This window comes from Spermophilus citellus (assembly GCF_964194105.1).
Source record: "Spermophilus citellus genome assembly, chromosome: 1".
Lineage (NCBI taxonomy): Eukaryota > Metazoa > Chordata > Mammalia > Rodentia > Sciuridae > Spermophilus > Spermophilus citellus.
Window position 1 is genome coordinate 230,333,147 of NC_138182.1, and position 25,738 is coordinate 230,358,884.

Sequence of the window (25,738 nt, forward strand, 5' to 3'; positions counted from 1 at the left end):
GTCAGTTAAGCATTTTATTTAGATTATTTTTAAACTTCTCAGTTCTCAATGAGAACAGCATTTTAAACATTTGAAAATATTCCTACATATGCTAAGGTAATCTTAGACTGTGAATACTAGTTAAAAGAAGATGATTTAAAATTATATCCACTTGGCAATGAAGAAGATCCAGAGAGGATAACCCTCTTGGTCAAAGTGGTTCCTGCCAGATGTAGAACCTACATTCTTTGGGCTCCTGGGACTGGTTTCTTTCAGAGACCATGGCTTCTGTGTAATTTTGGAAATATAACAAGATAAAAATATACAAGATTTAGGAAGGCAAACTTATATCTTCTTGGGGTAGTATAGTTCTATCTTGAAAAGAGAATTAGACCAGAGATATCATATCTACTTTGAAGCTCTCTGGTCCTGTGAAATTGGTTAAAGAGGCTGAATTTGATACAAGATGTCTCTGTGTGATGGGCCCTTTGGATATTGTTGAATATATCACATGAGGTTTGAGCAATTTCCCAATGGTATGGGGGCAACAGGATCTGTTCTGTTTCTGTGTGAAATGATGAGAACAAGCTTGTTAAGGATGAGATGATGGAACCTGAATTCCAGTGTTCACATCTTGGCTCTGCCACTCACCAGCGGTGAGACACTGGACAAAGTCATAGTGAAGAAGATGATGCTAACAATAGAACTACCTCATAGGGCTGTTGAGAAAATCAAGTGAATTAATATGTGCAGAGAAGTTAGAACATTGACAAAGTACTATATAGGAATTTTTAAATTATAGTAAAATATACATAACAAAAAATTTACTACTCTAGCTATTTTTAAATATGTAGCTGTGTGGCATTAAGTACCATCACATTTTTTGTGGATCCAACACTGATTCCCCAGTCTCCCTTATCTTCTGCCCCCAACTATCTCCATTCTACTTTCTATGTTTTGTTTTGTTTTAGTACAAAAGATTGAACCCAGGGGTGCTTAACCACTAGCCACATCTCCAGCCCTTTTTAATTTTTTATTTTAAGACAGATTCTCGCTAAGTTGCTTAGGGTCTCACTAAGTTATTGAGGCTGACTTTGAACTTGTGATCCTCCTGCCTCAGCCTCCTGAGCCATTGGAATTATAGGCATGCACCACTGCACCTGGCCTTGCTATGCATTTAACTACTTCTTGTGTCAGTGAAATCATAGTATTTGTCTTTTTGTGGTTGGCTTATTTCATTTAGAACAATGTCCTCAAGATTCATCTAGGATGTAGCATGTTTCAAAAATTCCTTCTTAAGCCTAAATGATATTGTATTGTGTGTGCATGCTTCATTTTGTGTATCATTTTGTGTTTATCCAAAGGCTTTTGTGTTGCTTCCTCCTTTTGGCTATTTTGAGTAATGCAGCTATGAACATGGCTGCACAAATATCCATTGGAGCCCCTGCTTTCAATTCTTTTGGGGTCTATACCCAGAAGCAGAGTTGTTGCATCATGTGATAATTTTGTGTTTAACTTTTTAAAAGAGTTGCCATATGGTCCACAGTGATTGTGCCATTTTTCAATTCTACCAGAAATGCACAGGGTTCCATTTTCTCCCCATTGTCACTAATGCTTGTTACTTATTGTTTTTTTTTTTAAATGTAATTGATTTTACATGTAGAAATAATATTCAATATCTTCTAGATTGTTACTTTAATCTTTTCTATTTTTAATTTTTTTTTAGCTGTAGATGAACACAATGTTTTTATTTTTATTTATGTATTTATTTTGATGTGGTATTGAGGATCAAACCCAGTGCCTCACGCAAGTGAGGCAAGTGCTCTACCACTGAGCTACAACTCCAGCCCTATCTTTTTAAAGAAAGAGGGCAAAGTAAAACACGAGTAGAAAAGATATGGGAAATCCTCTATTTAACTGGTTAATTGATGTTTACCAGCACATCTTGTACCAAAAGCCTTATTCTATGGTTCACTTAACCTCTCCCTGAACTAACTGCTCCTTCCACCATTGCCACTGCTCTCTGCTTTTAAGGATGAAGGCAAGTCGTATGTAATACATTTGTCACAAAAAATTTTACTTATAGCTAGGCATGGTAGCTCCTGGCTGTAATCCCAGTGACTTGGAAAGTTAAGGATCACAAGTTCAAAGCCAGTCTCAACAACTTAGACCCCATCTCAAAATAAAAAATACAAAGTGCTGGGTATGTAGCTCAGTGGTATAGTTTCCCTGGTTCAATCCCCAGTACCAAAAAAAGAAAAAAAAATTATTTACATCAAAGAACTTTGTGGTTTCTGTGCTAAAGTATATGAAGAATGGGTTTGCTTAGTTTTTTTTTTTTTTCTAGCAAATTGGAATAATCCTACCCTCCAAGTATATTGTAAAACTTGAAAGAAGAAAACAGTTTCTATCATGAGATGAGCCCAGCCCTACAAAAGACAAATGGAATGAGAAAGATCTTCTTTGACCCACTCTGTGAACAGAGTGGGTCCTGAGGTTTGGTGCAAGAAGAGGGTCACATCCATTCCTGAGAAGTTTCTGGAGAGCCCTGTGGATGGAGGCTGTGGGTCAGATGACGGGAATGAGGTCTTCCCAGAAATGCTGTCTCTCAACTGGGTTCACTAAACTGCCTCCACATGTGCAGAACCGTGCGAGCCCAGCCAGTCAGAGCCCAGTTGTTCAAAGATGAAGCTGTTCACCTGTGCTGTTAAGCCAGGTGCTGGTGGCATGCAGGCCCATCCATGTAGCCCACAGGTACATGGCACATCATTTTGGAATGCCAGTTTTATTGGGTTTGTGGGTGGAAACCCCTAGTGTATTAAATAGTGAAACGTTGAGCAGCTGTGGAGTAAAAATGGATAGTATTTTTAAGGGTGACACTGATGTGAGATATTTATGCTAATTGTTCTTTGAGCTGTGCCCACAGATACTCCTCTTCACCCCCAGTTCTTTTCCTGTTTGACTCTCTCCTGCTGTTTGTAGCAGCTATATTATAATAGCTTAAAGGAGGAAGCAACATCAAAGCATGTGGATGGACAAACAGATACACACACACAATAACATGGAATATTATTTCTACCACATGATCCAACAAGTCTACTTCTGGGTATAGACCCCAAAAGAATTGAAAGCAAGGCCTCCAATGGATATTTATGCAGCCATGTTCATAGCAGAGGTTTCTGTGGAAAGCTCATGAATGCAGTTTGGAAAGCTGGGTGGGGGTGTGGAGGTCATGAGAGGGTCCCCCAAACTGCCTTTAGGTTTGTGTCTCCTGAAAGCAGCATGGCAGTTAAGAATGAGAGTGCTCCAAGCCATGTGGCTCATGTCAGTGGTGATTTTGGACAAATGATTGAGCTTTTTAAAGGCTCTTCCTACATATATAAAATGGGGGTAATACTGATACTGTGAGTTAAATGTGATAATACTGTACCAGAACCAACTGTGCATTGAGAAGGACTGGTGCTGGCTGTGGCTGTGGAAGTGTGGATGTTAAGTGAAAGCTTCATCCTTTATTTCTTATTAGCACCTCCACTGGTTCCTCTCTTTACTCATTCATATAACAAGGTTTCTACAAATTTTTCTTTGCTTGCTGAATCCCACCTCTCTGCCCTGCAACGTCCCCAAAGTACCTCTACTTCTTGACCTGATATGAGAGGGAAGGGTTTGTGGGTGGAAACCCCTAGTGTATTGTTCAATATCACAGCTCAGATTGGAGGAAAGTCTGGAGTGGCCCAAGACCACTGCTGAGGAATCTAGCTTAGAGGACAGAAAAGTGTCTTGTGTGCTGCTGGAGGCTGTCTGCAGGGGAGGCAATGAGGGTGGCAGTGGATGAAGCATTAGGAGAGAGGATAAGAACCACCGAGGATTTTGAAGTGCAGATCTAGGGCCATTTTCTTTAGCCTCCAGCCACCTTTCTGTGGATACAACTCTAAGCATATTGCCAGGGAAAGCAGATCCATGTGGACTTTGAATATTGGCAAACAGGCTGTGGAGACCTTCCTTTGAGTATTTGAATGAACAGTGACTATAGTAACTTATGCCAGTGACTTAACAGTTGATATCCAATGAACAGAACCTTTCTGATGCAGTGAGTTTTGTTATTAGATATGCCAAGTTAACTGTGTTGAAAAAACTGTGGTTTTGATCTGATTGGTCCGTAGTGTAGCAATGCCCAGAGATGAAGCTTTTAGAAAATGATTGGAGCATGAGGGTTGTAACCTTATCAGTGGATTAATTCATTTGATGGATTAATAATTTGAGTGGATTATTGGGTAGAGGGATCTAGTTGGAAGAAGTAGGTCATTGGTCACTGGGGCATGCCCTTACGCTTGACCCCTTCCGAATCCCTCTATCTCTTTCCCTCCTTCCTTCCCAGCTGTTGAGTAGCTTTCCTCCACCACACCCTTCCACTGTGATGTTTTGCTTCATGTCAGGCCCAAAGCAATAATCATCTTATCATGGACTGAATCCTCTGAAACCATGAGCCCAAAGAAATCTTTCCTCCTCTCTAAGTTATTTTCTGAGGATCAGGTGTTTGTCACAGTAACAAAACACTGAGTAACAAAACTTTGCAAATAGACTAACTCTCTGCCCAGCTCCCTGATTTTGAGCTGCCACCTGGTGTTCTCGCTGTCCTCGCATACCTGCACTCCTCTCACCTGCACTGATGGAAACAGCTGCAAAACATCCTAAGTGGTCTCCCTGTTCCTATCCTCAGGAAACTTAGAGATTTGGGGGAGGGGCTGGGGAGGAATGGCCTACCTTAGGTATTTTCACAAAACAGATTTTGAAAGCTGAGGAATAGAACCAAGTACAAGGAACAAAAGTGCATCTTGAAGTATGTGTACCATTTACTTATTATTTTTACTCTCATCATTGAACAATCACCACCCCCTCACACATCTGCTTTTTCTATTCTAATTTTTTTCCAAAGGGGCTTTATAACTTTTCTCCAATGTTAAATGTGCTTTCTTCTGCTAGAGTGTAAATCAGTGGGCCATAAAGTCCTCCCACCCCGTTCCTTCTCTCTATTCCTGAAGTGTTCTGTAATGACTTAGCTTAGAGACTTTGCCACAAACCAAAAAGAACACATTCTGTTGTTGTGTTTATTGATATTAATTATAAGACACTTGGAATGCATTTTAGGATTCTGCATCTCCGTAATTCTCTGCCAGCATTTTGTACCTAGTGGACCATCAATAATAGGAAGAAATTTCTATTCTTGCTTGGCTCCATAATTGTGAATACTTTAGCTACACAAATGCTGGCAGGGCTCTCATGTCTGGAGTAGAAACAATGACTTAATTCTGAATTTGTGTTCAAATCCTCTAAGGAACTAGTGGCTGATAAAAGAGAAAACTTGGCCCTCTCCCCCTTTCTGCTGTAGACATGTGGTGCTAGGGGAGTTACATACAGTACCAAGGTCCGGTCTCCAGCCAAGAAGAACTGCCTGAAGGAGATCAGCTAAGTCTTTAGACTATAAGTCTGGACCACAACAGTGTGAATTATACTTAATGTGGTTGCTATCCCAGGTAGCATTAGAGTATCTGAAAACCTTTATGTCTGTCTTGTGTTCATAAGAATATCTAATAGTTTTCCTAAACTTGGGACCATCTGCTTTCTGAAGGTAGTGGGCATTGCATGTTAGGACAAGAAGCACATGGGCCAAAACCAAACTGTTTGCAGCTTTTTTGCCCAAATGAGGTAAATTCTTTCCCATGAGAGAGTGTTCTCCGTGTGTTTTGTATATTTTCCAAGTAGTTTACAAAGTCCTGGATTGTATACATTCTCTTCAGCTGCAAACTCAATGTGAGCCTCACCTACTCCTGCCAATTCCACTCCCTTCCCACATCAGCCATTCCATTTCATTCTGCTTCCCATGCTGATGATTGAGAAGAATAAAAATGTGTTTGCTGTAACATAATAGGGGACCTCCAAAACACAAAGGCCAGTGGAAAGTAAACAAAAGCCAAGAGAAGTTTTAAATACAAACCAGCTCTGCCATCTACTAACCCTGAGACATTGAACAATGCACTTAGTCCATTTTCATTTTGGGCAAGTAGAGGCAATAATATTTTCCATCCATCCCATGATGGCATAGTCATATGAGATCATTTGTGGCATAGCACTTTATACATATATATGACTTTTGGAAACTAAATAACTCGGCATGTTTGGTTCAAGTATTGTTGCTTGATGTTGGCATCATATTCAGTGTTTTATGACTTCTCACAAGTCCAGCCCTCTACAAACCGTAAATGTGTTGATTGGTGCTGATTTTCCTGATATTCTTAAAACCAGAGATGCTTCTTACTCATGAGATCTAGCCTGATCTACTTTGGTCTAGAATATAATTATGTTGAAATGTATTCTTGATCCATGACCGTATTGTCAACATGTCCCTATTGGAATAGTGTGACCCATTTCAGAGCTAAGTTTTTGGCAATATTTTTTAAATTGACTGTCCTGAATTGTGTTAATCCACACTGACTAACAAACAGCATATGCTTGCATTAATAGTACCCTTCTGTTCTACATCATGGCCTCATAATTGAGTCTATTATATTAAAATTCTCTACCAGATATAAGTTTCAGCTTAGCTCCTTAGTATATTGCTAGGACAGTGGGGTGCATGCATGTTTCCTCCCCCCCCCCCCTTCATGGTGCAAACTCGTCTTTATATAAATTGGCATATTGGGTGATTTTTCTGGAGCTAAGCCATGTGCAGTTTCCACCTCCACTCTCTGAAGTCACAAAATGAGTTGGCTGCTACTTGGCTTCCTCTTTCTTCCCCCGTACCATCTCTTCATCCTGTTCCTTCTATTGCCAAATCCTGCCCAGGCAAAACATCACCGTGTTTTTCTTCAGCTCTCTGATTTTGACATGTTAACATTTCACGTCATATAAGCTTATTGCTGCCTTCTCTTTACTCCCCAGTAGGTCCGTTCCATTCACTCCATTTCACTCACCCCGATACCTATTCTTTCTTTAGCTTATCATACCTGAGCTGTCTGTTCAGACAGTTGGGCTTTCTAGTAAAGCATCAATCATAGCGTTTAGTCATTTTCTGATCATGTCCTCTCTGCTGCCTTTGAACTTTTTTCTTTTTTTTTTTGTACAAGGCCAACTAAAGGTTCATCAGACATTTTGAGTGACTGTAATTCTTTTCTAGCAGTTCAAATAGATCAATTAGATGCATAAAAGTCATCCTTTTTGCTGGACTTGGCATTAAGGCTTCTCTGTCATTATGCATTATTTCTAACCCCCCCCCCCAGATGTGGGGATCTCACCTTGTTCCCCAGACTAGATTTGAACTTGTGATTTTCCTAGCTCATCCTCCTGAGTGGCTGGGATTACAGGCATGTACTACCATGCCCAGCTTTTGTTATTTCTGATAATAGGTATCTAAAAAGGATATATATTAGTAATATAGAGTATTTAGGAAAGTTTTGTGGAAAAATCATGAACTTGGGAATCAGAGTGGTTTCAAATCCAAATTCTGCCATTTAACTGTCTTTATGATCTTAGAGTGACCTAAGCCTACATTACATGACCTCTTTTATCTCTTGTTATCAGGAAAATGGAGAATGCAATTCTTATCTTAAAGAGGGATGCATGGACTAAGAAATATAAAAAATAATGGTATTTACAAAGAGCTCACTGTTAATCCTTCCTGTCTGCTATTGTGTGTGTGTGTGTGTGTGTGTGTGTGTGTGTGTGTGTGTGTGTGTGAGAGAGAGAGAGAGGGGGGGGGGACTAGGAATTGAATTCAGGGCTCAGGGCCTTACTCATGCTAGGCAAGTGCTCTACCGCTAAGCAATATACACAGCCATTTTTTTATATATATCACTAAGTTACTCAGAATAGTTTCAAACTTGGAATTCCTGTCTCAGCCTCCCAGGAAGCTGGGATTACAGGCTTATATCACCTAGCTGTGTCTGCTGTTTTTTATGTACCCATTATGAAGAGCTTACATTGATTAGAAAAATAAAACATGTGGACTATGAAACATATACAGGAAAAAAATACTAGTCTTAACCATGAAGTTATTTTGTACCTCCATTTGAGCTATTGGTGATTTATTTTTCTTTTCTTCTAATGGTCAAGGAAAAATCATCTAAGACTATTCTATTGTCTTCTAAAGCTTCCAGCTTTGCAGGAATATCCTCTGATAGTTTACCATTTGTGGGTAGTTGTTAAGAGAAGGACAAGATGTTACCAGTGACTTGGTACCCTTTGGAGACAGTTTTTGTTTTTCTAAGACTGGGGATGGAACCCAGGGTTGCACACATGCTAGGCAAGCACTCTACCACCGAGTGACACCTCCAGCCCACTTGCTACTCCTTGGGAACAACCCAGAAGACTGTGGTTATTTAACTTACTAAGTCTGTTTAACATTTATAAAATATCATTATTCCTATGAGGTATTAAAGTATAGGTAAACACCTGGGTCTTTTTTTCTGAGGAGGGGTACCCGGGGATTGAACTCAGGGGCACTCAGCCACTGAGCCACGTCCCCAGCCCTATTTTGTATTTTATTTAGAGACAGGGTCTCACTGAGTTGCTTAGCACCTCACTTTTTTGCTGAGACTGGCTTTGGACTTTCGATCCTCCCGTCTCAGCCTCCCGAGCCACTGGGATTACAGGCCTGTGCTACCATGCCTGACTAAACATCTGGGTCTTTAAAGTATTCATTATTTATAGAGAATAGTGAGAATCATTTTAAGACTGGTTCTAAATAATTTGGGGCATTTTTCACTGACCATCTTAAGCATAAATAAGTTCATACTCCAGTAGAGATGGTCTGAGTTCCTTTCCCTACTTTTAAAAATAGTAGCAGCTTATCCATTCATCTATTGAAGGACATCTAGGTTGGTTCCATAGTTTAGCTATTGTGAGTTGAGCTACTATAAACATTGATGTGGCTGCATTACGGTAGTATGCTGATTTTAAGTCCTTTAGGTATAAACCGAGGAGTGGGATAGCTGGGTCAAATGGTGGTTCCATTGCAAGTTTTCTGAAGAATTTCCATACTGCTTTCCATAGTGGTTGTACCAATTTGCAGTCCCACCAGCAATGTATGAGTGTACCTTTTCTCCCACACACTCATAAAAATGAGAAATTATATCCTATCTATGTATGATACATCAAAGTGCATAAATGCGTTACACTGTCATGTGTAACTAATTAAAATAAATTAAAAAATTAAAAAAATAGTAGCAGCTTATAGATACTGAAGATTTTTAAATTACCTTTGGTTGTTGAAGTTAAAGCTTTAAAATTGGCCATGGAAATTTGACACCCCATTCTTCCTTACGGAGACTGTGTGGGGTGAAGATGACAGAGTGTCTGTGTGGGAGCAGGCAGTGGGCAAGTGGAATTTTCCCTGTGCTTTCTTGGTAGCAAGAGGTGGTTTGGTTCCCAGAATGTTTCTTGAAATTATAATTGTCTAAGAAATTCCCAATCTAGGAATCACTGCCTTTAATTCTTCTCCCAAATGGAACAAAGTTCTAGACAGACCTATTTCCTCCCATCTCAGCCTACAGCTGGCTGATCTCTTTGTATGGACCTTAACATCACTATGGTCTGCTTTGGGTTTGTAGATTATGAAAAATGAAGCTAGACATTCTTGTTCAAATGAGCACAGTGGGCAAAGTGAATTTTCCTTTTGTTTGTGAGAATTAGAAATGAAGTCCTGTTCTTAAAAGGTGTCCTGGGTTTTGCCATTGAGGCTTGGTACAAACAGCACCCAACTGCTCAAGTGTGATGTCCACGTTCTTAGGGGAAAAGTTTTGGGTTTCTTATATGAAAGTGGGATCCAAGAACCCTATTTCCTGTGTAGCACTCAATGCCACTTTTCCTGGAAAGCACATTTGTAGGAAAGGATCAGTTATTTCTGTAAGGTTGTTTCTCCATATTCCTGAATAGTTGTACAAAGGAGCTTCTTAACTCTTTTGGGCCTCAGTGACCTCATTGGAACAGGGAGGGGACTGTTGGCCAATACGGGATCTAACCCTTATTGGTAAACATGTAGCTTCAGTGTTGGCTGTCCTTATTTCCTCACCTGGAAAATTTTTCCTCCTCCTGCTAAACTTGACGTTTTAGGTCTTTTCTTATTCAAGTGGGTAACCATAGTCCTTACAGCCTTGTCTAACCTGAACAGTCCCTGGGGTTGTATGTTGCTTTACAACTTTGGAAATTTCTTAGCCATGTGTGATGGGGAGATATTCCAGGAATGGTGTGGAGGGCTACCTTTAAATAAAATTCACCTTCCCTTAGTACCAGAGAAGAAGGCTGTATTCCATCAGGGTAGTGGGCTTGGTAGGATCAGACTTGGAATGACTAGTATCTCTATCTTTAAGCCAAAGGTTGAGCACACTGTTATGCGCCTTTAATGAGCACCTACTATTTCCTTGTCCCTTGCAGATACAGAAATGGATGAGACTTGAGGCCATGCACTCAGTTTCTCAGTGACTTGAGGAAACCATAGGTTTAATATATATATATATATATATATATATATATATATATATATACACACACACACACACACACACACACACACACACACAATACCTTTATTTATTTATTTATTTACTTTTATGTGGTGCTGAGGATTGACCCCAGCGCCTCATATGTGCGAGGCAAGCGCTCTGCCACTAAGCCACAATCCCAGCCCAGGAAGCATGTTTTTAACAAATGGGTTAACACTGTCATCATCATTCCATATTCTTTAGAGTGCCTATGAACATATATCAGGTTGCTAGCAACTTCAGGTTTGCCTATTTTTTTTTTTTTAATTCAATTTAGGGAAGTTGGATCATGGGGCCCTTTTAAGTTCAAGTAGCTGTGAAATACTTCAGGAAGCCAGAATATAACATGGGTCAAGTTTACTTGAGTGTATCAGCTTTCTTAAAATCTTGAACTTTTGGTTCTCAACTTTGTATCCCATTCTCCTACCTCACCCCCAGTTTTAGTTTTAGAATCAATTTTCTTGCTTCTTGTGCATTCCTTGGGGTATAAATGCCATCTCTAGTGATTATTCTTTAAGCTCAGAGATTGAGAATGTATCCATTTACCTATTTCCTTCCAGGTAAAGCAGTTCCAAACTCATAGAAAATGGTTCGGTCCACAACTGTAGCGAATTACATACCCAAAGATATGTAGGATTCTTTGTAGAAATTTTGCATTACACAGAATAACAGTGTGTACTTAAAATACTAAATGGTGGGTGTATTTTTCTGTATTGATGATTCCATCATAGTCTCAATCTTTTGCTTTTCCTTAAGAGGATATACTCTAAATGACACCATTTTATAAAACTGGATCCCCAGCACGGTTTTTGCTGATTCTTTCCAACTGTCCCTCTAGTATATCCCCCAAATCTAATCATTTATAATTATTCCAAACTTTGAATTAACTATAATAAAAAAACCATGAGGAGCAGGGGTTGTGGCTCAGTGGTAGAGTGCTTGCCTAGCATGTGTGAGGCACTGGGTTCGATTCTCAGCACTGCATATAAATAAATGAATAAAATAATGGTCCACCAACAAAAAAAAATATTAAAAAAACACACAAAAAATGAGAGACCTGTGTACTGTGTTTAGCCCCTAGTTCAAACTGGCACTAAGCAGCCACTCAAATATTTGAACAAATGAATGAATTTTAATACAAAGGATGTGGTGGCGGTGTTCATGTCCCTGTGTGAAGGAAGCAGGTAGAGAGTAGGGGAGATTAAGCAGTGACCATGTCAATCCTTTATGAAAGGAGGTAGATCTTTGCTCTTTTTACATTGAACTTTGTGGATGTTCTTTGGATAGAGGAAACTCTCGAGTTTCCTTTCATCTCACTTCTATTTCCAAACCTTCTCTACCAACTCACTTTGATTCTGCTCCTTAAAGCTCTGAATAAGCCCTATCATGTGATTTCTATAGAATGTAACTGCTTTAAAATAATGTCTTTTAGCCATTGTCAGCTGATTTTATAAATGGCATTCTGTGAATTGCTAATACTTCAGGAGAGCCACTGTTTATATCTAAGAAACATTCTTCCTCATATGTCTTAGGGTTCAAGGCATAAAAATAAAGATGAACTTTAGAGGAAATCATAGTTAATAAAGTTCTCTTTTAAAAGAAGTAATTCTGAAGCCACTCAAATGACCCGTGCTTGGTGTGTTGGTGAGTACTGGTCTGGAGCAGTGCAGCAGCAGGCTGCCGGGCTGGAAAGCCTGGGATCCAGCTCTGGCTTTGCCGCTGACCCAGGAGTAGCTATGGGATGTCCTTTCCCTCACTTGACCTCGGTTCCCTCATTTGTAAGAAAGAGATTATGCCTATCTTTCAGGGAGATTATGAAAACCACACAACAACATGGAAAAGAGCTTTACAGGCAGTAAAGTCATGTCTCAAATGAATTATTAGCTCCATGATGGCTCTTTAAATGGCAGGGCTGTTATCCATGCCTGCGGCTCTTATCAGAAGTTGCTACTAAGTAAATGATGAATAATGCAGAAACCTCTGCAGGCATCCTGGGGTCCAAAGTGTCTGTCTTTGCTGTTAAGACCTTTTCAATCTCATAGCTTTGGTTTACACTTTGATGGTAGGTCATGATAAGTGTTCTCTACCACTGAAGAAAAGAGGGTGAGGCAGAAGCATGGAGGGAAGAGCAGGGGGCCAGGTATGTGGAAGGTCAGAGGGAAGGAGGATATGTGTATAAGGAAGCCCCTGTGGGGGCACATGGGTAGTTCACTGCCCTGTCCCTGGTGCTTTAAGTCTGGTACATGGAACCAATGAATTAAACACTAGTTGAGTGAACCCATTGATGATCATACCCTTATTTTATTCAGGGAAATAAGAAAATAAAATTACTCCACATAGATATTTTTGGGCTCCTTTCCTGGCCTTTTTTTTTTTTTTTTTTTTTGATAAGAGATTATGTTTACCAAAGATTTTTGGTGGGTACGTGGCCTTTGCATCGAAGTAAGCAAGATGTTCTGAGGACACAAGTGTGTCTTTTTGGGGGGGAAGGAGTGGCCGGATAAGAATCCCAAGGCACTCAGCCATTGAACCACACCCCCAGTCTTTTTTCATATTTTATTTAGAGACTGGGTCTCACTGAATTGTTTAGTGCCTCTCTGTTGCTGAGGCTGGCTTTGAACTCACAATCCTCCTCCCTCGGCCTCCCGACCCGCTGGGATTACAGGTGTGTGCCACCATACCTGGCACAAGTGTCTTCTAGGAGTTAAGACACAGTAAAAGAGGACTAGGAAACGAGGACATTTTGAGCAGAGACAATTGGGGAAGACTTTAGGAAGGAAGTAGCTATTGGGTTGAGGCTTAAACATAGGATTTCTTCAGCTGTGGTCAATTTGTTTCATTTGCCATTTAAAACTGTGTGGTACTGCTAAGTAAGTAAGTAAATAAATAAATACATAAACTGTATGTATTAATTTACACATTGACTTTTTAAAAAATTTTAACTTGAATAATAGCAGAGTCTGTAAGCCCCTCAGCAACTCTCCTGGGCTGATAGAATCTTGCATGATTTGTGGATGCAGTTGGGGCAAAAGCTGGAGGCTTCTGCTTTTTCCTAGATGGAATGATCAAGCTGAAAGGAGAGTACTTCCAGTGTTTATGTTCTTAAAAGTTGGGGATGATAGACATATGTAGGCTCCCCCAATTTTATTTTGAGATCAAGCTTTAAAATTTGTCTGAAGGTACTATAAAATGGAAATATCCTGTCAGAAATAGGAAACAGTCTTTAAACTGATATTAAAATAGGAAATTAGAAATCATGAGGTCTCCTGGAGATGTCATACACAGAGCAGAAGAATGGCTTTCCAGGCAGTGAGAAGGTGGAGAGCAGAAGACCTCAACATAAAAGCGAGCTGTGCCGTGCAGCTCTGGGATACAGCGCTTTATGGAAGGCTGGCTGAAGTGTAGCTCCATGGAGGGGAGGAGAGGCAAAGAGTTCTAGAACTTTGTGCTGGAGAAAATGGGGAGCCATCTCAAGGTTTCATGAGAGGGAATGACATTAGTAGGACCATGTGTTAGAATGAAGCTTCTGCTGGGTTGTGAATGGGTAGAGAAGTGGGCTGAGCATCAAAATCTGCTGCTCAGATGGGGGAGAGAAGCAGAAGGTCTGGGCTCCCCCAGTGGAGGGGAAGAGGAAGAGCATTGAGAGCTTTTGTACTTTTCTGAAATGAGAGAGCTCTTTTAAAGCTCAGCTCAGATTGAGTTTAATAATAATAATAAAAAAAAACAAAAACAAAAAACAAAACCAAAAAAACCCACATGATTTTGACAAGTATAAACCCTGTTATCCTCTTCTGGCTTTATTCAGGATGAGGAAGCTGTTGAAGGAGTGGAGGGACAGTGGAAAATTGGGAATGGCGGGAAGGGAGATGGGGACAGGCTAGAGTCCCACGCTCCTGCCTTTGTTCTGACCATCTGCAGGTGCTGCTCCGTGTTGCCTCTCTCCCCTCTCCTGCTGATTCCCTTTCTTCATCATCTACAGAGACATTCAGTTCTTCCACACTATTCCATTCTGTCCAAATATTTCTAGTCCCAGTGTTTCTGCTCTTCACTTGGGCAAATGACCACTCAGCCTGTGTGCCTAACTGTAAAGGGAAGCAAATTCCTTATCATAGTGTCATGACACCTGCATGGGAAATGCATAGAAAAAAAACGTTGCTCCTGAAAAATGACATAATTTGAAACAAAGACAGAGCTCAATAAATAAGAATCTAGTATGTATTTCTATGCTTATGGTATTCTGCCTTTCTATTTGTAGAACAAGAGCACTCTCTTTCAAATAGTCTGAGGCTTTAGCATTAGTTTTAGATCTTAAGCATGGTACTTATCCCCTTAAGAGTTCGAAACATGATTTTAATTCTGTTTGTTTTCCAAAGTGATGTAGTTGACCCCGTCATTAGCAGGATGTGGGATTTGCATGGTTTTCTTAGAGACTGATGGGTGACCTTCATATCTTTATCTTTTCTTGTGACCACCGGCCCCCTTTATGAAAATGGCTGACTGATTATTTGTTTTTTTGGAACAAAAAAGCAAACACTGAATTTCTCCCCTGCTACACACACACACACACAAAACCTTTATTATATGAAGTGATCTAACAAACTAGAATTACTTTTAGGGCTGTCAGACTTAAAGTTCCAGGAGAGAAAAAGGGAAAGGAGTCCTTTTTATGGGAAAGCAACATTGTCATGTAAATAGGCAGCAGAGTTGATTGACAGTTGGATGCTGTGGAGGCTGCAGGAAATGGTGAGGCTGTAGTCTCCACAGAAAAGCAAGGCTGAAGTATTGAAGTTTATGAACTAGGCTTGTATTGGAACAAAGAGTGTGGACTTGAAAAATCTAAAATAACTTCCTGTCTTGATTTTGTCTTTTGGATACATGCCAAGTAGAAAGGTTGGCCTTGTAAATGAATGAGGCAGAACTGAGGCTTGGGCATTCCTACAGTGGGATCAATCGGTTTTTGGGTCAGATTAAAGGCATTAATTTCTTCAAGGATTGGTTGGGAACACACAAGTACATGTATATTCTTTGTTCAGTCCCAGATTTCTGGGATGCTGTGTGGGGCAGTGCCTCCAAGTGTAGCCACTGGACAAAATTCTTTAGCTCTGATTGACTTGAGGCTGTTCAAATCCTAAGGCATTGACTCCATAAAACATGATCTCTGTTCTGACTCTATAGTACTTTTAATCCTTCTTCTGTCTTGTTTTTGTTCGTTTGTTGTTTTTTGATGTAATGTAAATTCAAATGCAAATCTTTTTCTAGGTGTGGTGTTATAATACCCCATTTCTGAAGGTTTGGTGAACTAACATCCATCCATCCTTCCTTCCTCCCTTTCTTCCTTTTCTTTCCCCTTGTCCCCCAACCCCCAGCCGCCACATCAAACCAGTGTTTTCTGCATGCTAAACGTGTACTGCGCCCCTGAGCTACACCTTCAACACTGAGTTTTTTCTAAGTGGTCTCAGGTATTTATTCAATAAAGGCTGCCCTTGTAATAATGTGTTGTTTTCCTTTGTTTCCAGCTATCGTGGATGATGAAAGGCTTTCTGCAGAGGAGATGGATGAGAGGAGGCGGCAGAACATTGCTTATGAATATTTGTGCCATCTGGAGGAAGCCAAGAGGTAAGAGCCAGACCTAGGCTATTGGTGCACCTTCTTTTGGAGATAAGCTCTGCGGTAAGGGTGTGGGATTTAATGACCAGAAGGTACCTGAATGGGCTAGCAGCTCCGAAGAGTTGTCAAAAGTTAAGGATAGCCAGGGAGAGAATCTTGTCTGTAATCCATGATTTAGAACTGGACAAACTCCCCATGCCAGCTCAATGGGCCAGAGGTGTCCCCCCAAACTCCAGTTCTCAGTCACGGCTAGATGGGCACCACGCTCACCTGTGTGCATGCTGCTATACTTTTAATAACTCATTTGCGGTCTTGTTGGTGGCAGGCTAATGGAAGATGAAAAACCTATTTTTTCAAATGATCAAACAGGATTAAGAAAAAGTTGTTACCAAGCCCAGGTCCAGGGACTAGGGAGACATCTGCTCCCTTTTCCTTCTCCGGAGTCTCCTAAGAAATCACTGAACAAATTGCAGATTTTCCTTTCTTTCTTTCTTTTTTATTATGCTTTTATTAGTGCATTATATTGAAAGCAATTTTTTTCCATATTTTTGTTGGTGCATATAGTTGTATATAATGGTAGGATTTGTAATTATGTATTTCGTACGTGCACACAGTAATAAATTGATTTGCCAATATTGTTCCCCATTATTTCCCTTTTCTACCCCTCTTCCCTTCCCCTGGACTCTTTCCTCTATTCTACTGAACTTTCTTCAGTTTTCCTGAGATTTCTTTCCCAACACCTTTTTTTTTCTTCCCCCTTTTTTCTCTCTAGCTTCCACATATAAGAGAAAGCATATGTGGGTTTGGCTTATTTTGCCTAACATAATGATCTCAAGTTCCATCTGTTTTCCTGAAAATGACATAATTTTGTTTTTCTTTATGTCTGAATAAAAGTCCATTATGTATATACCACATTTTCTTTATCCATTCATCCATTCATCCACCTAGACTGGTTCCATAGTTGGGCTATTGTAAATTGTGCTGTTACAAACATGGGTATACATGTATCACTATAGTATGATGACCTTAATTCTTCAGGATAAAAACTGAAGAGTAGAATAGCTGGTTCATATGGTAGCTTCATGCCTAGTCCTTTGAGGAGCCATACTGATTTCCATGGTGGTTGTACTAATTATAATCCCACCAACAAGTGTGAAAGTGTTCTTCCCCGCCACATCTTCTCCAGCATTTATTATTATTTATTTGTTTGTTTGTTTGTTGGTACCAGAGATTGATCCCACTTTCCCTGCCCTTTTTTTTTAATTTTGAGACAGGGGTGGTTTTGAGCTCATGACCCTCCTGTCTTGGTCTCCTGAGTCACTGGGGTTATAGGTATGTGCCACCACACCCTGCTATTGTTCCTATTCTTGATGGCTGCCATTCTGACTGGAGTGAGATGAAATCTCAGTGTGGTTTTGATTTGTGTTTCCCTGATTGCTAATGATATTCAACATTTTTTTCCCACATACTTGTTGGCCATTTTTATCTCTTCTTTTGAGATGTATCTGTTTAGTTCATTTGCTCATTTATTAATTAGGTTATTAGGGTTTTTTTTTTTTTGGAGTTTTTTGAGTGTTTTATTTATTCCAGATATTAATCCTCTGTCAGAATAGTCGCTAGCAAAGATTTTCTCTCATTCTGTAGGGTCTCTCTTCACATCCTTAATCATTTCATTTGCTGTGCAGAAGCACTTTAATTTGATGCCATTTCATTTACTAACTTCTGGCATTATTTCCTGTGCTTTAGAGGTCCTATTGAGAAAATTACAGATGATTTCAAATTCTTCATCAAACTGGTTTGGATGTGAGGAGAAGCAGTGACTGGAATCAAGTCCTTTCTCCTCAAGAGTGTCCTCAGGCTTCCACTTGCCTAATGATAAAAGCTTAGTAAGACAATAGCGTATTGGACTGAAGTCCATTGGTCATTCAGGGCAGTGTAGGTTTATGACAGCAATCTTCTCTTTAACCTGTGGGTGTGTGACCACTTAGGATATGTTGTCTCTAAAATCACATTGACTCAGTTAGAGTCTTTAGGTTAAGAAAATGTGTTGGGTTCTCCAAGGAGAAAGTGAAGATAAAGAGTCCTAAGTGCAAATACTTTTTGTATCAGAGGAATCAAGGAACTTTGTCCTTTCCTGGGTGAATACTACATTGTTCGTATACCATGAGTTAGAGTTTGATTTAATGCTTGTGTGACAGAGTGCACCAATACTGGAGGAACTGTATCATTCCCTGAACATGATGTGTTATCCCTATAGAAAATAAACACTTAAATGTCATTGGTGCTGCTTATCTCTGATCACTGGTATATAGCTGCCTACAGAGCTAGAATGGTGAGAATTTTAACTCAGTGACACATGCCCTAATTTGGCATCAGAATTGCTCCACAGGGGGATTTCTCAGTGTTGTTTAATATTTTAACAGTACCATGTAACTTCCTTTAAGTTCTAATGGTTACGTTTTAAGGTTTATTTAACATGTCTGTGAAATCTACAGTTAGATTGCAGGATGCTAAAGATTCTCTACCGGTCTAATGATTATGAAAAACATGCTTTCAGTCAAGTGGTTTCCAAAAAATAATTAGATAAGAAGAATGATTCATAAACATTCAAAAGAAATGAGATTTCAGTGAAAAAGTTTTAGTTAAAGGAAGCATCCTTCACATGCATATACATCATAGTCTGTGCTTTTGCCTCCTGCTATTGTTTTTTTTTTTTTTTTTTTTTGGTAAGTGGGAAAAGGTATGTGATTGGGAGTTGGTAGACCTGATTTCCTTGTCCCAGCTCCACCATTTATAAGCTGCATGACCTTGGGCAGGCCTCTTGGCCTATGGGGAAGCACAGTTTTCTTTCTATATAAATGGCATGATAAACACAGTACTACCACCTGCCTTACCTACTTAGTGGGCTTTTTAAAAAAAAAAAATTAATTAAAGAAGATGAAAGTATTCTGCAAGCTATAATACCAGTCAGGTGTATGGTGATAATATAAGCTCAATTTTCTCTACAGTATATCAAGGTCATGTAAATAAAGCTTGAAAGCTTGTCATTTTTTCTAGTATTTTTGAAATTTGGTAGTTGAATTTTTAAAACAAATTCACATAACAATGACCCCAGGTTCCTTGAAATAGTTTGAAACTATTCCTTTGGAATAGTTTCTTTCAAATAATAGGCTGCAAAAATTAAAATTTTCCTCTAAGACAGATTTTCATAATTTTTATTATAAAAGATGAGATATAAAGATGAGATATAATATGTATTTATGAATCATGAAGATATAAATTCTTTCAAAGAAACTGAATTTTGTTTACCAATCATATAAAAACTATGTGACTACTACTAGATACATAGAAGGCTATGATTTAAGAAAGCATAGTATACAGAAATTTCATGATCCTGAATTTAAGAAATGTATTAAGAAGTGAGTTTTTCTCTGTTCTAAAGATTATTTATTTAAGAGAATTTGAGAAAATAAATGATTCTTTTATAGCACTAGCACCTTAGGAATTTGTCATATTGTATTTACAATGTGTATATGTGTCTTCATGTGAGTGTAGTTGCTTAGAATGTTGAGTTTTTACCAAATGGTGTAATGTGTTTGTTCAGGCTGAAACTTTTTCTTGTTTCTTTTTTCAGTTTTAGATGAATATGATGCATTTTAATTAGAAATATATTAGTTCTGCATTTGGAAGGTATCTAGTTTGTATGTCCTGTAACTTAGAATTTTCAAAAATTTAAAATTGTTTATTTTTGGTTTTATTAGTTCCAAGATTTTATAATACTAAGTCATTTGAAAGTTCCTTTTTCTCAGAAAGATCAGTAGAGAGAAGGAAAAGGGGAGGGGAGAAGGAAGGGAAAGGAGAGGTAATGGGGTCTGAACAAGATATATTCCATGCTTTTATAATTATATCAAAGTGGATTCTATGTCATGTGTAACTTTAAAAAACAATTAAAAAATCCTTTATTCAAAGGGAACCCCTCTAACACAGTAATAAAAAGGACTCTAAGGAAATAATATGAACAATTTTATGTCCCAAATTAGATAATGAACAGATTGCTAGAAAGACACCAAACTACCAAAACTGAATTAAAAGAGAAAAAAATCTAAATAGGCTGGGCACGGTGGCATACGCCTATAATCCCAGCAGCTCCAGAGGTGGAAGCAGGAAGATCATAGGCTGGGAGCCAGCCTCAGCAACTTATAGCAAGACCATAAGCAACTTAGGGAGACCCTGTGTCAAAATAAAGAATAAAAAGGGCTGGGGATGTGGCCCAGTAGTTAAGTGCCCCTCCAATTCAATCTCTGTTGCAGAAAGAAAAAAAAAATCTGAGTAAATACAACACATGTGAAAGCCGTGGCTCTAGCTCAGTGGCAGAGCACTTGCTTAGCATGCATGAAGCACTGGGTTCAATCCTCAGTACCACATAAAAATAAACAAATAAAATAAAGACATTCTGTACATCAACAACTAAGAAAGAAAGAAAGAAAGAAAGAAAGAAAGACATTTCCAACATATCCAGATGACTTCATGGTAGAATTCTGCTAAGTATATAAAGGAGAATTAACATGGTAAGTTTTATATTTCATGGTTTTTACTATTTAAACAATATATTTAAGAAAATTAACAAAGAAAAATTAACACAAGTCATTCACAAACTTTTCCAAAAAAATGAAAGAAGGGAACACTTTCCAACTCATTCTTGGAGGCATGTGTTACCCTAATATCAAAGCTAGACAAAGATATCTCAAGGAAACTGAAGACCAATATCTCTTATGAGTAAAATTGCAAAAATCCTCAACAGAATCTTAGCAAATAGAATCCAACAACATATGAAACCAAGTATTCACTATCTAGTAGGATTTAACCAAGGAATACAACCTTGGTTGAATGCCTGAAAATCAATATAATGGGCCACATTTGTAGAATAAAGTGCAGAAGTCACATGATCATTTCATTAAGATGCGTGAGAAGCATTTGATAAAAATCCATCTTCTTTTCTTGATTTAAAAACATTTAACAAACTAGGAATGGATGAGAATTTCACCTGATACAGGGCATCTGTGAAAAATTCACAATTTATATCAAACTTAATGGTGAAATACTGGATGTTTTCTCCCAGAAGATCAGGAATAGGATGTCTGTTCTCAACAATTAAATTAAACGTTGCACAGGAGGTTCTGCTAAGGGCAAATAGATAAGGAGAAAAGAAATAAGGTATCCAGAGTAAAATGAAAAAAAAAAAAGTGAAACTATTTCAAAGTGACATAGCTAGTTTACACAAACTTTATAGGAATCTACTAAAAAAACAGAATCATTAGTTTGTCATGATTGTAGTGTGATACTAAAAGAATGTGTAAAATTTTTGTTTCTCTACACTAGCAATGAGAAATCTAAAGATGAAGTTAATCAGAAGGACAAGGATTGTATGTTTTCTCTCATATGTGCAAGCTAGAGAGGAAGAAGAAGAAAAATAAAGGTGGGAGTCAGGGATCTCATGAAAATCAAAGGGAGACCAGGGGATGGGGATGGGGTGGGAGAAATGATATAGGCCAAATTATATAGTTATATCATGTACATGTCTGAATATGTAACAACAAATATCATCATTATGGGGGGCTGTAGCTGTGGCTCAGTGGTAGAGTGCTTGCCTAGCATGTGTGAGGTACTGGGTTCGATTCTCAGCACCACATATGAATAAATTAATAAGCAAAATAAAGGTCTGTCGACAATTTAAAAAAATATATCATTATGTACAATTATAATGCATGGGAAACAAAATGCAAACATACGAACAAAAAATAGTTAAAATGAATTTAAGAAAGCAATTCAACTTACAATAGCATCAAAAAGAATAAAATACTTCAGAATAAAATTAGCAAAATATGTGCAAGACTTGAAACTTAAAACTAGAAAATACTGTCAAAAATTAAAAAAAAAATCTAAATAAATGGAAAGACATCCTATGTTTATGGATTGGCAGTCAATCTTGAAACTGTGTTTCTGAAATTGATTTATAGACTTAATGCAATTTCTAGAAAGTTGCAACTGCCTTTTTCTTTTCTCAATGCAGAATTGACAAATTGATCCTAAAAATTCATATGGAAGTGCAAGGAATGTAGAATAGTCAAAACAGTCTTGAAAAGGAGGAAAAAAGCTGAAGGACTCATATTTCCTAATTTTAAAACTTACAAAATCAAAACAGTGTGGTATCAACATGAGGATATACATATAGATGAATGGAGTGCAGTTGAGGATCTAAAAAAGCCTCTGATACTTATGGTCCATTCATTTTTGCCAGGGGAATCAAGGCAATTCAATGGGAGAGAAATAGTTTTCAACAAAGAACACTGGGGCAATTGAAGCTCCACAGATGCATTAAAATAAAATTGAACCACACTTCCCTCCATATACAAAAATTATTGTAAAATGGATTATTAACCGAAATGTGAGAGTCACAACTATAATTCTTTTTTTAAAAAACTTTTTTTAAATAACTGTCTAATGAACAACTTTATTTATTTATTTATTTATTTATTTTTAAGAGAATTTTTTTAATATTTATTTTTTCGTTTTCGGTGGACACAACATCTTAGTTTGTATGTGGTGCCGAGGATCGAACCCGGGCTGCACACATGCCAGGCGAGCGCGCTACCGCTTGAGCCACATCCCCAGCCCACAACTATAATTCTATTAGAAGAAAACATGGGAGTAAATTTGGGGGCCTTGGTTCAGGCAGTAGCTGCCAAGATTTGGCACCAAAACCAAAAATGACAAAGGTAAAATATATAAATATAATATCATAAAAATTAAAGTTTTTTTAATATTCAAAAGATACCAGAAAAATGAATCATATCTGATAAAGGACTTGCATCCAAAATATGTAAAGAATTCTTATCACTTGGTGTAAAAAGGTAATAGCCTAATTTTAAAATAGGCTAATTTAAAAAGAGACAAGAATTCTGGAAGTTTGAGAAATAAGATAAACAAATGACCAATAAACACATGGCAAGATAACTCATCATCACTCCTTGTTGGGGAACCACAAAGCAAAACCACCAGGAGACATCACTTCACATCCATTAGGATCACTTCAATCCATAACTTGAATTACAACAAATGTTGCTAATGGTGTAGAGAAATTGGGACTCTCATATACTACTAGTTAGATTGTAAAATGGCATAGCTTCTTTAGAAAACGTTCTGGCAGCTCTTTAAAAACTTGAACATAGAGTTTCCATATGATCCAACAATGCCACTCCCAGGTATATTGAAAGCCTTTACCTGCACATAAACTTGTACACAAATATTCAAAGAAGCATTATTCATGTTAGCAGGAAATGGAAACAACCTAAACATCCATCCACTGAAGAAATGAGGATAAATGTAGTATCTCCACTCAATGAAATATTATTCCACTATAAAAAAAATGGAATACATACTACAACATGGTGGAACATTGAAAAGATTTTGCTAAGTGAAAGAAGCCAGACACAGAAGGTAACAAATTCTATGAAATGTCCAAATGAAATAGTGATGAAGTACATTAGTGAGGCCTGATTGGGGGGATGAATGGTAGGTGACTGTGAATGGGTGTGGGGTTTCTTTTTGGACTGATAAAAATGTTCTGAAATTGCTTGTGGTGTGGTTGCACAACTCTAAAGACCACTGAATTGTATACTTTTATAAGGAAGAATTATTTGGTATATATAAATTACCTTAATAAAACTGTTACCTAGAGAAAAATTCCTTTATTTAGACTGGCTTGGAAAGCTTGGAGAGGTCCTTAGTGAAGCTGATAAATAAGATTAATTGGATTTTAGCAGATGTATCACATACATATGGTACTCCTGAGATATGTGAAGTACCTAGGTGCTGTATTCATTTTGTAGATACTTATTGGGCATCCAGTAGATGTAAACAAGTGCAATGGGGTTGCTCTTGCAGATAGAGGTCCAACAACTAAATTCTATGCTCAGAAAGGCTCACCATTCAGGTTTTCAGGTTGAAATTTTTACTCAAAAGTTTAAAATTCTTTCCTTTTAGTTATTTATTTTATTTTTATTTTATTTATTTATTTTGGCACTAGGGATTGAACTCAGGGGTGCTTAGCCACTGATCTATACCTTCAGCCCCCTTTTAATTTTTATTTTGAGAAACGGTTTCACTAAGTTGTAGAGACTGGTCTGGAACTTGCAATCCTCCTGCTTCAGCCTCCCAAGTTGCTGGGATTACAGGTGTGCATGACAGTGCTCATCTGCTCTTTTAATTTCGGTATGTGTATATCTTTCCATATCAGTATCATCTTCCTAACTATTCTCATATGTTCAACGCTATTCTACCATTACAAGCCTACTGAAGTTTTTGAACATCTCTTGCTAGATTGCTACAGTGGACTTTAATTGGTTTCCGAACTCCTCTCTGGCCCATTTTCAATCCTTTATCTGAATTATAGTCAGGTGAATCATTTAAAAACTCAGATTTACTGTGACCAATCTTCTGTTTAATGTCTTCCAGTGGTTCCTAAATACTCCTGGGATAAAGATGGAAGTCCTTTGGGCTGAATGGGCCCTGCACAGTCCAGTCCTTGCAGCCTCTCCAGCCCCACAGTGTGCTCTGTTCCCTGTTGTTCTCTGCTCTGGCCACATGGACCTGTTTTCCCTCCACCCAGGACATTGCATGTGGCTCTTTACCTTACAGGTTGAAGGGTTCAGATGATGTCAAAGAGACCTAATTATAATTGTTTTGGGAGGCAAGGGATGTCTGTGATAGGTATTACTATTTAACCAGGAGTGTATAACAAATTCCCCTTAAACTTAGTAGCTTACACTGACAAACGTTTATCTCAGTATGTTGGGAGAGCAGGAGTCTGGGCATATCCTCGCTGGGTCCTTTGGTTCTAGATCTCTCACAAGGCTGCAGTCATTTCAGGATTCACATAGGGTACTTCTACTTCCAGTTCACTCAGTGCTGTTGGCAGGATTCAACTCCTGACAGGCTTTTGGACTGAGGATCTTAGTTCGTTGCTGCTATTGGGTCGAGTTTTCCCTTGGTTGCTTGCCACTTGAACCTTTCCGCAGGGCAGCTCCCAGCATGGCAACCATATGTCACCTCTATGTTGAAGCCAGCCACTATCCGAGTGACCCAGTGAGAGAGCCAGCTGGAAGTCAGAGTACACAAGAGTACAAATTTAAAACAGAACAAATCATCAAGAGCCACCTTAGAAGCTGCCCATACTGTGTATCCATATCCTTTTGGAATTCACAGGGTACTTAAAAAAATGTATTTTTTTCATAATTCTGGAGGCTAGAAGTCCATGATCAAGGTGTTGATAGGTTTGGTTTCTGCTGAGGCCTCTTTTTGGCTTGCAGATATCCACCTTCTCACTGAGACCTCACGGGCTCATCCTTGTAGGTTGTCTGTATCCTTATATCCTCTTCTTGAAAGGACCCCAGTTGTGTTGGATTATGGCCACCTGAACAACCCCACTTAATTACCTTTTTAAAGACCCTATTACCAAGTTTAGTCATGTTCTGAAGTTCCAAATGTTAGGGTTCAACATGTGAATGGGGGATACAATTCAGCCCATAAGAGCAGAAAAATTTATTTCTCTTTGGATTGGA

At 38.5% G+C, this 25,738-nt stretch overlaps 1 protein-coding gene across 1 annotated transcript in view; it reads left to right on the top strand.

The window, feature by feature from the left end:
* The window catches only part of IQGAP2 (IQ motif containing GTPase activating protein 2), a 285,989-nt gene that overhangs the window by 27,411 nt on the left and 232,840 nt on the right, over nt 1-25,738 (top strand). Inside the window, exon 2 of the mRNA XM_081284983.1 lies at nt 16,028-16,127. Within this exon, the coding sequence (XP_081141109.1) occupies nt 16,028-16,127 (100 nt within the window). The remainder of the gene's footprint in view (nt 1-16,027; nt 16,128-25,738) is intronic.